This window comes from Arachis ipaensis, chromosome B6 (genome assembly GCF_059453495.1).
Source record: "Arachis ipaensis isolate K30076 ecotype BB chromosome B6, ASM5945349v1, whole genome shotgun sequence".
NCBI lineage: Eukaryota > Viridiplantae > Streptophyta > Magnoliopsida > Fabales > Fabaceae > Arachis > Arachis ipaensis.
The window spans coordinates 142,269,346-142,283,469 of NC_142441.1; the positions used below are offsets into that span (position 1 = coordinate 142,269,346).

Here is a 14,124-nt window from a genome sequence, read left to right on the forward strand (position 1 = left end):
ACACTGCACACAGCACAACTTTTATTTATTTTTGGTCATGTGACAACTCTTTAACATGAAATTGTGGAGTAGTTATATATATATATGGGCTTCTATATCTTGGCCCAATGGTGATGAGCTAGGCCTGATAACGAAAATTTCAATTAGTACCAAATTCAATTAGAGACTTTCTTCATGACCCCAAAGAAAAAGGAATTATAGATTTTTCTTCATCATCACAGAATCGTTCAACTAATACTAGATTTTTCTTTACTTTCTCTATTTCATCTCTTCATGTTAAATTCTCTATTTATTTTTACGTTGATTTGTGCAAAGTCAAGTAGATAATACCTAGCAGAAAATATTAATATTTGTGCACTAAATATCAGCAATCATTAACCAGTAATGTAGAACAAAAAGAGAAGAAAAAATGGGAGTACAGTATAAGTAACTAATTAGTTACCGAAATTGATTGTAACAGCAGTTTTAGAAAGACTTTTAACCAGTAAGATCGTCTTTCTAGAAAACTCATCCACTCCAAACTATTAACCAGCAAGAGAAGTTAAGACAGAAGATACAATATGCAGAGATCCAGTAATGACAATAATGCCCTTTTGATCCCCTTTATTGGTGAGAATCTTATTTGCAGTTCTGAGACTACCCTTTAAAGAGGACTCTGTAGCCAATATGATCTTCCTGCCATATACCAAATTTCTTTCAGATCTTACTGGAAGACGATGATGATCCTTTAATATTTCGTTGTATTCTGCCATTCCATCATGAACTACCCCAATGCCAAGCTCTTCAGAAGCTTGAATCCAAGACTGCCTCAATGACGAAGCCGGAGTAATTCGAGTCGCACCTCCAGCAATAGCAGCTTCGGTCAAAATAACTGCTTCCACCTGTACCCCTGCACAATGGAGTACCACCGTATTAACATCTGTAGTACTCCCATCTTCTCATAATAATCGTCGCTTTCACATTTTAGATTCATTGGCAAATTAATATTAATAGACTTTTATTGATTCTAGAGACACTAAAGCAAGTAAAAAAGGCAGTTAACAAATGGGGCCTTATTTCACACCAATTTTATTTTTATGTACTACATTTTGCAATTTAGAATACTATAAAACACAAGACGAATATCAATAACCAGCATGTCATTAACAATGATATGCACTTAAAGAATACTAAAGCATTTTTTTTTTAATCGACAACACTGTAGGCATGCACAATATTTAGAAGTCTGATGGACGCAAAATTATGCCGCCAATATGTTACAATTCAATCCAGTTTGACACTTTCATGACTAAAAGAATGTTTTTCACATTCTCATGGCGCCGACTTCATGTAACTCTGACGCAACTGATATGACTTTGAACTAAATTAGCATAAAATTAACAGTTTACCAGAGAGAATATATTTAGCGAAACCAATATGATCTTTGTCGCTTGCCATTGCAACAATAAATGTCAATGGAGCCTCTGGAAATGCCATCTGTAATGTGCTCATCAGGGCTTCAGCAGATTCCTTTGTGTGGGCTACAGCATATGCATATACACCAACACATCAATGACAACTGCTCTTCTTGCATGTTTGTTGTAACAATCGAAAAAAATCTTACTGGTCCCACTAAAAATGTTTATAAGCATAAGCATTTTCTAGGAAACTCATTTATCACAACCATATGAAATATAAGGGTTAGTCCAGTCTATAAAATGCAAGAAAAGCATCCAAAATGTTTAAACTTCTTCCAGAAAATCTTACACGAGTTCTACATTTTCCTGACAAAACGCACCCAATTTTTTTAACGATTCAAGTTAACAGTTAATCGCATGCTAATCAAATGAGAAGTCAGAGAAATCAACCTCCATCAAGCAGTATTGTTGCTCCAGTAAGTCCTAATGCCTCAGCTTCTTGAGATGTTAGGAATTGACTCCTTCCAAGGAGGTATGTACTTTCCAACCCCAACCTAATAGATTCATCTGCAATTCGCCACCCTAATCAACCAATAAAAATGGAAAAAAGTGAAGGAGAAATCAAATTACCAGCACAGGAAAATAACACTAAGAAGGGGGGGGGGGGGTGTTTCAATATGAGAAAAAATGAACAGAGGAAAACTAAAAAACAATTATATTAGACAACTGCACATATATATTATGATGTGCTCGTAAAACAAGCTAATAGCAATATTAGCACAAACATAAAAGGGACATTGTGGCCTGGATTATTATTAAGTAAAAAAAAAAAAAGCATTTTAACTTTTGACAAAATCCTTAGAAAGGGTAACCCAAATACTAAACTCTAAATTAGAGTAGTAATATATTCTATTCAACTGATAAAAGAATGTATATGCATGTTGATAAGGACAGGAAGATGGTATAGAAGTTATACCTAAATTACGAAGACACAATACCACACAAGTGGCAGTAGCTGCATTTTGAAGTTGGTGGCTTCCTAGCATTTGCAGCTTTACATCATGCAACTTACAGGACTACATGAATAGCTATACTCATAAGAAACGGGATTAAAAAAAATTACTAGACAGAAGAACCTGATAAGAAAACATACCATGATTGTAGAGTACAGATTATTTGCAACATTCTTAAGTTGCAACACAATAAGAAATGAGGTAACTGACTCAGTAAAATTGCAGATACATGAGAGCTCAAACGAAGTTACGATAAAAGGCTTGCATAGAAATAATGTAAGAAAAGAAAGTCTGAAATACCGAGTTATTTGGTAGGTTATACTATATCCTTTCAAACTTCAATTCACAAATCAGAGTAAAAGCCTATTATGCTAAGCAGGAGCAAGGCATTATCAATATATGTCATAGATGACTGCAAAAGTGAGTCTGTCAAAAGTACGTTAATAATTCCAAAACTGCACCCCATGTCTATAAGATGCATCCTAAGCAATCAGAGCTAGTAAACCATGCTCAATTCTTTAAATAAACAATGAATTAGTAAAAGCTAAAGAATTCAAATTCATACCAGATTCAAGTCTTTTGCAACTTCTATCACTATATCACAAATTTGGCAAGGCTTGCCATTGAGCACACTGAATTTTTTTATAGTACCGCGATTCCCACTGTCAGATGCTGACACTACAGGTGAACCCATGGACACTGCTTTATCTCGAATAATACTCTCAATATGAGGAAGAAATGGTCCACCAAGCACCAACTGAAATGCATTTCTTTGGTTAGCAAAAGAGAAAGAAAAACAATATTGTCCATAATGGTAACAAAATTGTAAAAGATAAACATCTCTGTACCAAGAATATAAAGAAAAGTTTTATTTCGCTCTGGTGTTTATGTATGAAGAATAAAATTTTAAAATTTATACATTAACACAAATCTAAATAGAAGATATGCCAAATCCATCCCAGAAAAAGGAAATCCTATTTACCTGTCACAGCAACATAAGATCCCTGTTTTGCCGCTTTGCAGACATTTTAGGGTATTTTTCTCTCAAAAAATGTTATTATGCTTTAAATTAAGACATAAATGAAAGGATATTTCATATCAATAACTATTTCTGGTCTATTTTAAGTATAGAATGCAAGGATTAAACAAACGACAGTTCCTAAAGGTGAAGATGGAAAGCTCTCTAGCTAATTTAAATATGCTTCTTTTTAATGAGCATTGAGTAATTGGAGTAGGACAAAATAATCTCAATGCAGCTACTATTGCATTTAGTCATGTACATAAGAATTGGATTGTATCCTTGTCAGTAGTCCTCAATTTAGTATCTATGCAGTTGTAGCGTGTTTTGTCTCCAAGAAAAACGTCATTTCATTTCAAGTTTAGATATCTCATTGATGAGAAAATAAGATCATGGAGAGAAACACCTAACTGGGCGGTTTTGTTTTATGATTCCTGCCTTTGCCACTGCAATAGTTTCCAATGAACCACCAAGAGCTGCTAAATGCTCCTCCCCGACGGTGGTTATAACTGAGGTAGCAAGTCCAGAGCTGGATATAACATTCGTTGCATCCCGAGCACCCCCTAAACCAGCCTGTAGAATTAAATGAAGATACAGTATTATGACCTTTGGCCATCTCATAGTTTTAGGTTTAAATTTTTTAAAATAAAGACAATATTAACAATAAAACACTATCAAGAACCATCCATTATGTTGGCTTCGACAAAGCCAATATTATCTCAAGACTTTGGTTGGGGGGGGGGGGGGCAACATAGAAACAACAAAATCAGAACAATAACTTAATAGCAGGTTGCCTGAAGCAATTGCCAGTGAAGAAAATAGATAATTTACCTCAACAACAGCAATGTCAACATTTTCTTCAGCGAACAGGATGAATGCCATAGTAGTGAACACCTGAAACAAAGAGTAAACAAGTTGGCAATACAAAATATCCAGCTCAATTGTATTAGAATGCTATATAACATACACAGAAACATCAGCTTAAAGAATCATTAATTTGAGGAAATATTGAATGCCATAGTAGTGAACACCTGAAACAAAGAGTAAACAAGTTGGCAATACAAAATATCCAGCTCAATTGTATTAGAATGCTATATAACATACACAGAAACATCAGCTTAAAGAATCATTAATTTGAGGAAATATTTCATTGCAAAACCAAATAATAGAACATTAACTATTGCAATAGAAAAAATAATTAGAAGATGCAATCCATCTTGAAAAGAACAGACAGAGGAGCAACAAATGACCAAGAGAATTGAATATACTGTTCCAAATGCCCAATTGGTCACATGGAATCTAATGGTAAAAAACCTCTAGTTAAAAAGTATTGAAACGTTGATGATATTATGAATACCTCAAAATGGCTTATGCAACCATTTTCCTCTATAATTGCTTGGTCAAGATCCTGCTTGATCCTATCAAAAAGATTACTCAACAATTTTGGTGAGACAGGATCGCCAAATCTTCCTAGTAAAATCCTCTCTCTGATTGTCTTGATATGTGGACTGCTTCAGAAAAATAAAACCTGCCCGTCAATGACATACAAATTGTAAAACACCATTGTCAAAATTGGAATTGCAAGCATTTGCATATATATCGAGGTAATGTCGTTTTGAAGGATAAAGAAACATAACCTAGTATAACAACCAACAGAATAACCTTCTGCCCTCAGAATATTAGATATGAATGCGGCAGTTGACCCCTTTCCCTTTGTCCCAGCAATATGAACAGCCTATAATTGGAGTGAAATTGAAACATATGATACATGTGAAAATGAAGAGATAACTTTACAAGAAAAAAAAGAGTATGAAAAACTCACCCATAACTTTTCCAAACCCATATTTAAGTACTAAGTATACCTAACAAAGAGGAGAATTTCAGCATACTCAGAATATAAAATTTCCAACCAATTAAAGAAAAAAACAGGCATGACCCTTGATTACAAAATTTCCACTATCCAAAGTTGTGAAATAAGAAGTCATCCAAGAACTTCAACCTCTGAATAAATATTTCATTTCTTGCCCCGTCTAATTTACATATATGCGTGATTTAGTTGTTGCTAAAATATATATTTACCAATTAAAAAAGGGGAAGAAAAAAAAGGAGGAAAATTGCACCTTGAATTTGAAATGAGGGTTACCAAAACGTTCAAGGAGGCGTCTCATTCTTCCAAGATCAAACCCATCACGCGAATCAGTGCCTGCTCCTTTGGGAACCCCTGATTTCTCATAGTTTTTAAGCGAATCAATGTAATCCAGTAGGTTTTTCATTTCAGGCTCTTCTGCTTTCAAACATAAGGTTCGTATGGCACCTATTTGCCTTTTGATGCCTCTATTTATATGGCAAAGAAAGTTACTATTGCCGAGAAGTGTGAGGTTTCCAGTGGGAACTGTAAGCATAGTTCAGTCTCACCACAAACAGGCCTGCCACAGCTGAAGCCTGAAGAAAATGTATGCTAACAAAATCAATTTCAAAGTTTCATGTATTTGAGAACCAAAAAGATATCAAAAGAACATGCATTATATATGAAATCTAGAATAAACTACTGGTCCATGTCATGAAATTACTTCTCCCAAAAACTTAAACTTATAGAAGGAGGCACATGAATAATTGTATCTCTAACCATCTGTCCATAACACTTAAAAGCAAGGTTGCAAGAACCGAACCGGTTATTGAATTGGTCAAGTGATTGATTCAATGGTCCAACTATGGTCCAACCAGTTTAGTTAAATATACAATAAAATTATTACAAATTCAATATACAATTTCAAACATCCAAATTCAATGATTTATAAACTAATAAAATTCAAAATTTTGTAATTTCACATAATAACTTGTCCATATTTTATCATTAAAAATTCATAGAATAAAAATTTTCCAAAAGGATTAAAATCTCTCCTTGCTGGGAAATGGGAATAATGCATAAAAAACCAATTGCATCGATCTCTTCTTTGATTCCCAGTGTAAAGCAAAATAATCCTTAAAGAACTTCACTCTACTCCCAGCTTCCCCAAACTCCTCCTCAAACTTCTTCTTCCAGAGGTCATTATTCCCAGACAGGTACCGCAGTTCTGTACACAAGCAAGCCACCCTAGCCACAACAACACTAGGAAGACGCTCCAATCATCATCTTAAGTTCTGTGGGGACATGAAACACGGTAGAGGGTCCAATCCAGCTTTGTCACAAGGATCAATCAATAATGGCAATGCAAGCTTATCCTTAACCATCTTCCACAACTCAAAAATCTCACTTTGTTGATCAACAACAGCATCATTATCAAAATTATCCTTGGATTCAAAATTTTCCAGCATCAACTTCAAGGGCTTGGCAAATTTACGGTTATCCATAGTATTCAAGAAAACTCAGCATTCAAAGTCGAGAATCCAAAAACAGGAAAACTAAGCAAAAAATCCAAACTCAGAATTATAAAACCCAGCAACTCAGAATCACACTCAGAATTATTGACAAATTGAATCACGGAATCAACTCAAAACAAGCAAAAATAAATTGAAGCAGAAGTGCTTACCGATGGCGATGGAGGAAGGAAGTGACGGCGACGGAGAAGGGAAGTGAGCTTGGACAGAGAGAGAGAGTGAGAGAGCGCTCGAACATGGAAGTGAGCTTGGACAGAGAGAGCGAGAGAGCGCTCGAACAGGGAAACGAGCTCGAAGAGAGACGACCGACGAACCCAGCAACCCTTCGCGAGGGCGAGGAGAAGAGGAACGATGAGAAGAGGTTCGGCGACCTCCTTGACTGTTTGGGTGAAGTTGGGTTTTCTGTGAGAGAGAGAGAGTTAAAACTTTTTTGGCCACCCAACGCAACCGCCTAACAGAAAAAAAAAAAGCTTTAATAAATCAAATATTAATTGCACAAAAATAACAGCTAAAATTTTATAATCATGGACTCCCAAATCCAGAAGCCTTTCAAAGTATACCTAGTTTCCTCCCCCGACTCGCCCGAGTTCACCCTCCTCACTCGGTCCCTGACTCAGTCCTCGCTCGTCGGGCTCGACGCCGAGTGGAAGCCTGTCCGAACACACCAGTCTTCGTTCCCCGACGTGTCGCTGCTCCAAATCGCCTGCCAACTCGGCGGCGACTCGGAACCTGACTCGGCCGTGTTCCTCCTCGACCTTCTTTCCATCCCTCTCTCCTCGCTATGGAAGCCACTCCGAGAAATGCTGGAATCCCCCGAGACCTTGAAACTTGGTTTCAGATTCAAGCAAGATTTGATATATCTGTCTTCTACTTTCTGTTCCCATGGCTGCGACCCTGGTTTCGATAAGGTTAGAAGATCACAATCGCGTTGTTTCTTTGGTTGAATTTACAGTTTTCAATCTAGTTCTTGAGATTCTGAAATGAACTGTTTAGATTCTCATTTTGTAAAACATTATTTGAGTTTACTTTCAATTCGTGTAACATTTTATCAGTTAGGATTAGAATTTAATTTTGATTGAATTATTACGGATCAAAATTAAACTTAATGCACTAGCCATAGGTATTCGTTTTATAATTGAATAAATTGAATTATATTGCATATTAATACTCAAATTGGTCCAGAACTAACACGCACCTCAATTAATGTGAATCAAGAATACTAAGTTGTGGGATCAATTGAGTAAATCAAAACTTTGGGGACCAAATTGAGGCGCAAGTGTAAGTTCAGGACCAATATGAGTATTAACTTTCACTTGGAGGACTTGAATAATAATTTACAACTTCAGGTAGTAAAATTAACTAAAATGGGGCTTCACTTGAGTAGAAAATTATGCTATTTTTTAATTATGATAGGTTGTATTGAACTGTGGATAGGTGGAGCCGTATTTGGATATCACGAGTCTGTATAATCTTCTGTATCATAAGAAGCATGGACAGAATGCACCCAAGCAGACTAAAAGTTTGTCGAATATATGCATGGAAGTCCTGGGTTTTCCTCTCTCAAAGGTTTGTTTGCATATGCTATTCAACTTTTATTGCATATAAATGTGTCAATTTAGAATATTACCACTTACCAGTGGGGTTTTAGCATTTGTTTGTGTGAACTGGATGCTTAAATAAACTACATGTACCATAGTGTGAAGTCCTTCATTGTATTGTATTTTCTACATGCATTTGGGAAGTCATATTCACGCCATTATAGTAGCTAAACTCTTACATTGTTGCTGTTATATCTTTCCCAATTTTCCTCTAGAAAGGAAGGGGAAGAAAAAGTAACATAAAAGGGGAAATACAAATTTGCACTGCCAGAAGCTTTTATTGTTCTGTCTGATTTTTATGTGTTGATTTGAAGAGAGAATGAGATTATGAGGGCTCATTCTTTGTCATTTTGTAAGATGTATATTTAAGTTGGTTTTTAAGAATCTTCATCCTAAAAAGTTTACGTATTGCATGCATGGCCGCCAAAAAAAGTTTTTAGCTTTACCAAATAATGAGCTTTATTTTAATTATGAAGAGTGATTTAGCAAATTCTAAGTTATTGATCACTGGGTTATAGAGATACATGTCAAGAATGGACAAAAATGGAATCATAGAAAATAGAACTATAAATTATCCCAGAAGACTTCCTTGCCTGAAAACTTCTTGATAGAGATGTATGAATCACACTAACAAAAAACATCAAACAGTGGCATAGAGTTTATCTTATCAAAAAAAAAAAAAAAAAAGCAAGATTACAGAACACAGAATTGATCCAACAATGTAGCTCAATATGACCAAAATTGCGCAACACATTGCACACATATTTGGGAAAACACGTTTGCCATTTAATAATGGCCTGTATACTGTTTGTTATGTGCTTTCTAATAAGAAAACATACTTGCTCTCCTATTTGCAGGATTATATTGATCAGAATATCTTAGCTATGCAAAGTGATTTCTGAAGAATCAATTTGTTTCATTACAAAACAAATATTGCAAATTATAGATAGTAATGTTCATTGACTGTTATTGCCATAATGCCATCTATATTTGTGTGTTTTAATGGAATTTAGATTTTCATAATATGAAAGGGAATGGGGAATCTCTTGTTTGTATAAGGATCTGGTTTGGTTATCCCCTGGAATTCCATGTTTAAGGACTTGGTCCATGACATTTTTCAATTACGTAAGTTGTTAACCAAACTTATAACTACTTTAGGAACTCCAATGTAGTGATTGGTCATGTCGTCCTCTTACAGAAGAGCAGATAACATATGCAGCTATGGATGCTCATTGCTTGGTTGAAATATTTAACGTCTTCAATTCAAAAGTTGCCAATACAGGTTTGTATGCTTGAAAATTTTATACCACTAAATCTGCACCTGTGTATAATGTCTAGCATGTCATCGTGTTGCATTTCTTTTTATTGTCATAGTATTTAAAATTTCATGGTTATTGATTGAGCATTTGCTCACTAGAGTTTTGAAAATGTTTCGAAAATGTTTCAATTATGTGTTTGTGGTTTTTTGTCTAGTGCTGTTTTGAATCTATCTTCTTGCATCCTCCTTTTTTCATTTGATCCCTCTAGTTTTTTGTTACTTAATAGCTAAAGATTTATCACATGTTCAGTATTTGGCTTAATATACTTGATAAAGCTTTCATGTGGGTAGTCAATTAGGAATGCTTGACTTGCCCTGGTCCCACAAATAAGTATTATTGCATGAAATACTCAGGATTTGTATAGCATTCCTGGAATCAACGGTTCACGGTATAATCAACTTGACCATCATTTTCCATTATAGAACAAAGCAAATTCTTGCAAAGCACAATCATCTATCAAATTTTTAATTGTGAAAGAGTTGTTGAAGTTAGATGGCAGAGGAATACAAAGATATATTGAAGATTCCTTGATTTATAATGATAGATACTAATAAGAAATTGTTAGGGATAGTATGAGATGCTTGATGTTGTATTTAAAGAGAGTGGTTCTTCCCACTTAACAGCTGATTTTTAAGGTGTGAGTTCCCACTTTCCTTAAGTACTTAACAGAAATCAAATTAATATTCTAATTTGGCCACATATATTTTTCTCAAATATGGACCTTTCATATGACTGTTTTTATTTCTTATATCCATCCACTTTATATGTATAGAAACCTTTTTCATTATATTGCTCTGGATACATTCATTTATAATATTTTTATTCTAGAAATATGAACTGTTCTCCATCCATGAGGCTTATACATATAATTTTTTTATCACGTTTTTTAAATTGTCACTACAGGAGATTTTCTTCTCAAGACAACCACATTGTCTAATTCAAAGGAAAATGTTGGGCTGAAAGAGCTTTTTGCAAAGCATGATTCGAATGATAATGTCCTGGGAATGCAATTTTGTGAAGCCTTATCAATTGTTCGAGAGACTATTGGTTCTGATGCTGGTCAGGTGATACCTTCAGCTGAAAGAACAATTCAAAGGTTATCATGTTCGGTTAATGTACCTTCAGATGAATTTTTGAAGATTGTGAAAAAATATGGTGACAGAATTTTGTTAAAGGAGTCTGACAGAAGACCCAAAACCTCAAAAAAGAAAGCAAAAAAGTGGTCATCAACTAATGGCATTAGCAATGTAAAGCATTTGGAAAAATTTGACGACTGGCAAGGTATCCCACCTTGGGATCCATCAGTAGGAGGGGATGGATATCCAAAGTTCCTTTGTGATGTTATGGTAAGCATTTTAACTTTAAATATTTGATGCCTCCTTCAATATGGATATAATAAAATTCCAATTGCTTGTGGAATAAAGAACATATGATGAGGTTTATCTGTTGACTTGTATTATTTGTCTTTTGATGTTTTATTGTAACCTTTTACCCGGAAAAAAATGGGTTGCTGTTGTAATTTTAGAATTAGTTATTGGTATTTATAAGTTGAATATAATTCTGGCAAGGAAAATTACTCAGGTTGAAGGCTTGGCTAAACATTTACGATGTGTTGGGATGGATGCTGCAATTCCTTATTCAAAGAAGCCTGAACAAAGGTTGTAAATACAGTATGCTTTACTCTCTCTATTCTTTCGTTGTTGATTTTACCTTAGGAGTTCTAACAGTTGGTCTGATCCTATATCATTTTTACTGATGAAACTTTAATTATATTCAGGGAGTTGATAGAGCAAGCCCAGAGAGAGAAGAGAGTACTTTTGACACGAGATGCGAAGTTGCTAAGATATGAATATCTAATAAATAACCAAATATATAAAGTGAAGAGTCTTCTGAAAAATGACCAGCTACTTGAGGTATGTGTATTTTAAATATGAAGTCTTAAAGATTTTGATAATGAATAAATTACCATTTGTACCCATAAAAGATATAAACGCCGACAAATGTACTCATATAAGAAAAAAAAGAAATTGTAACCACCAAAGATGGCCTCCGTGTGCCAAGAATACTCGGACGTTGGTTACGTAATTGGTCCGTTAGGGTACTTTTGACACACGGAAACCATCTTCCGTGGTTATAATTGTTGTTTTATTCTTATACGAGTACATTTGTCAGCATCTGTATCTTTCATGGGTACAAATGATAATTTATTCTTTTGATAATATACATATTTTAATGTAGAATAAATATTATTTATTAATTTTAGTACGTGAACTTTTAGCATTATGATATGCAAGAGTGAACTTTTAGCATTATGATATGCAAGAGTGCTCATTTTAGGATCGAGGTTATACCACATATTTTGAAGTTGTATCCTTAGCTCAACATTATTGCTTATCAGATAGAAACTTTTCCCATATATTCCTGGAGAAACTGATTGTATGCTGTGGAGCACGCTAAAATCGAAGTTTGTTTCAGGTCATTGAAGCCTTTCAGCTAAAAATTAGTGAGGATCAGCTGATGTCAAGATGTACAAAATGCAACGGGAGATTTATACAAAAGCCACTGTCTACTGAAGAGGCTATTGAAGCTGCAAAGGGTTTTCAAAAAATTCCAAATTGCTTATTTAACAAGAATATAGAGTTCTGGCAGTGCATGGACTGTCACCAACTTTATTGGGAGGTACTTTTTACCAGTAAAGTTTGTTTTCCATGGTGAATGGTGCTATTGAACATTGCATAACTATTCATCTTTGATTCGCATTATTACACAGCATTCCTCTCTTTGACACATGAGCTATATGCTTTCCTGTCATGGAACATTGGCAACATACCTTGATTTATCATTTGCTTGTGCACTTGTTTTTGCATTGAACCCTTTTCTTATGAAGTCGTAGCCTCCGTGCTTGATTCTGAGATACTGGGAATTAATTCCATGAGACCCATATAGGGTATATCATTGGAAGGAATATTAGAAACCAAACGCGTTATTTTTTTGTTATATGCTCAACAGGATTATGATGTGTTCTTCAATTGTTTGTTTGACAATGAAAAATAACGGAAGCAGAATTTCTTCCACACTTGCTATTGCTATGCCATTAGAATAGAACAATGTGGCACCAGCTAATTATTTCTTTATTTATTTTTTAATTTAATTTTCATATACCTATAATGCAAAATAGTTTTACACAAATATTTAATCGTATATTGTCACATCATCAAAATAACTAATTTTCAAAATCACTATTTAAAAAGTCATCGTAACATATAAATTTGATTTGATGACCATGTAAAAAGCTTTATTCTAACTGTGTATCAAAATTAAACTCTATTTTTTTTTTTTTTTTGAGTTTTTTACATATCTCCTAGTGCAGGGTTAATGTGTACTTAGCATGTTTCTTCTAGATATGTGCATTTATATGATGATATAGTGAGCTACCTTCCTAAGTTGAATATTATGTGCTTTGCCCTCTATACAGGGAACCCAATACCACAATGCAATACAGAAGTTCATTGATGTCTGCAAGCTGAGTGATTAATTTGCCCTCTACTGTGGATGTGCATTTGAACAATAGTGATATCGATTCTGAGAGCTATTATCCATGATAATGAAAATGTCATTTTCTCTTGAACATGTATTGTTCTAATGCAATCTATACATGTAATGTATCTCATAATTTATACGTCAAGTTTGCTACGATGCATTCTCTCTTGTAGTTTATTCTGCCCAATCAACTTCGATTTTAACATGATTATTGATAGAAATATAACTTTTCATGTTATCTTTTTCTATCAACTTAAATTTTTGGGATAAACGATATAATGACAAATGTAGCAACTATCTCTGATAAAATAATAAATATTGAAAAAAAAATTAAACTTTCTAAATTTTACTCAACTAATTTTCTCTCAAGAATACATTTGTTGAGGTATAATATTAAACAAATACTAGTATATTATTGTAACTTTATTGTTCGTGTGTATATTAGTAAATTTATGTTGAATATTTAATATTTAATATTTATTGCCTTGCATGATAATTTAATATGGTATTTAGATAGTAACTTTGTAATTTACTAAACAACTAAATTAGTTATTAAATTAGAGAAATCATGTATAGAATATAAGAAGAATTTTGATAAGATATTTTAGATTTTTCAAATAACATAAATGAGAATTATCTGGGAAGTAAGAGCTAGGTAAGAGTTTTTTATTTTACAAACTTTGATAAAAATAAAGAGAGTATAATAATCGCGTGGCAAGATAGATGTCTTTAAATTTTGGATTTAGAAATAAAAAAGAAAAACGATTGTAGACTTGAATTATTTTTTTTATAAGACTTCAATTAATTTTAAGTATTAAAAAAATCATGTGTAATAATCTATCGTAGGGTCCAGCATTATTG

General features: G+C 33.9%; 2 protein-coding genes across 3 annotated transcripts; one reads left to right on the forward strand and one right to left on the reverse strand.

Moving 5' to 3' along the window:
- Nucleotides 1–344: 344 nt before the first annotated feature.
- On the reverse strand, nt 345–7,098 carry GLA1 (Folylpolyglutamate synthetase family protein). Of its 2 annotated transcripts, XM_088489878.1 has the most exons (12): nt 6,959–7,098; nt 5,549–5,870; nt 5,251–5,290; nt 5,066–5,163; nt 4,786–4,936; nt 4,260–4,322; nt 3,840–4,001; nt 2,976–3,167; nt 2,374–2,473; nt 1,848–1,979; nt 1,389–1,520; nt 345–889 (listed from the first exon to the last, which is right to left on the reverse strand). In XM_088489878.1, exons 3-12 carry the CDS (start codon nt 5,269–5,271, stop codon nt 525–527), a joined length of 1,416 nt encoding a protein of 471 aa, XP_088346004.1. In that variant the 5' UTR covers nt 5,272–5,290; nt 5,549–5,870; nt 6,959–7,098; the 3' UTR covers nt 345–524. The 2 variants fall into 2 exon arrangements, with proteins under 2 accessions (XP_088346004.1, XP_020960706.1); XM_021105047.2 differs by lacking the exon at nt 5,251–5,290.
- Nucleotides 7,099–7,253: 155 nt separating this feature from the next.
- On the forward strand, nt 7,254–13,534 carry LOC107605240 (3'-5' exonuclease domain-containing protein). Its single transcript, XM_016307043.3, has 8 exons — nt 7,254–7,714; nt 8,241–8,372; nt 9,563–9,686; nt 10,627–11,069; nt 11,305–11,381; nt 11,501–11,636; nt 12,199–12,402; nt 13,199–13,534. The coding sequence occupies exons 1-8, from the start codon at nt 7,331–7,333 to the stop codon at nt 13,256–13,258; spliced, it is 1,560 nt and encodes a 519-aa protein (XP_016162529.1). The 5' UTR covers nt 7,254–7,330; the 3' UTR covers nt 13,259–13,534.
- The last annotated feature ends 590 nt before the right edge of the window (nt 13,535–14,124 follow it).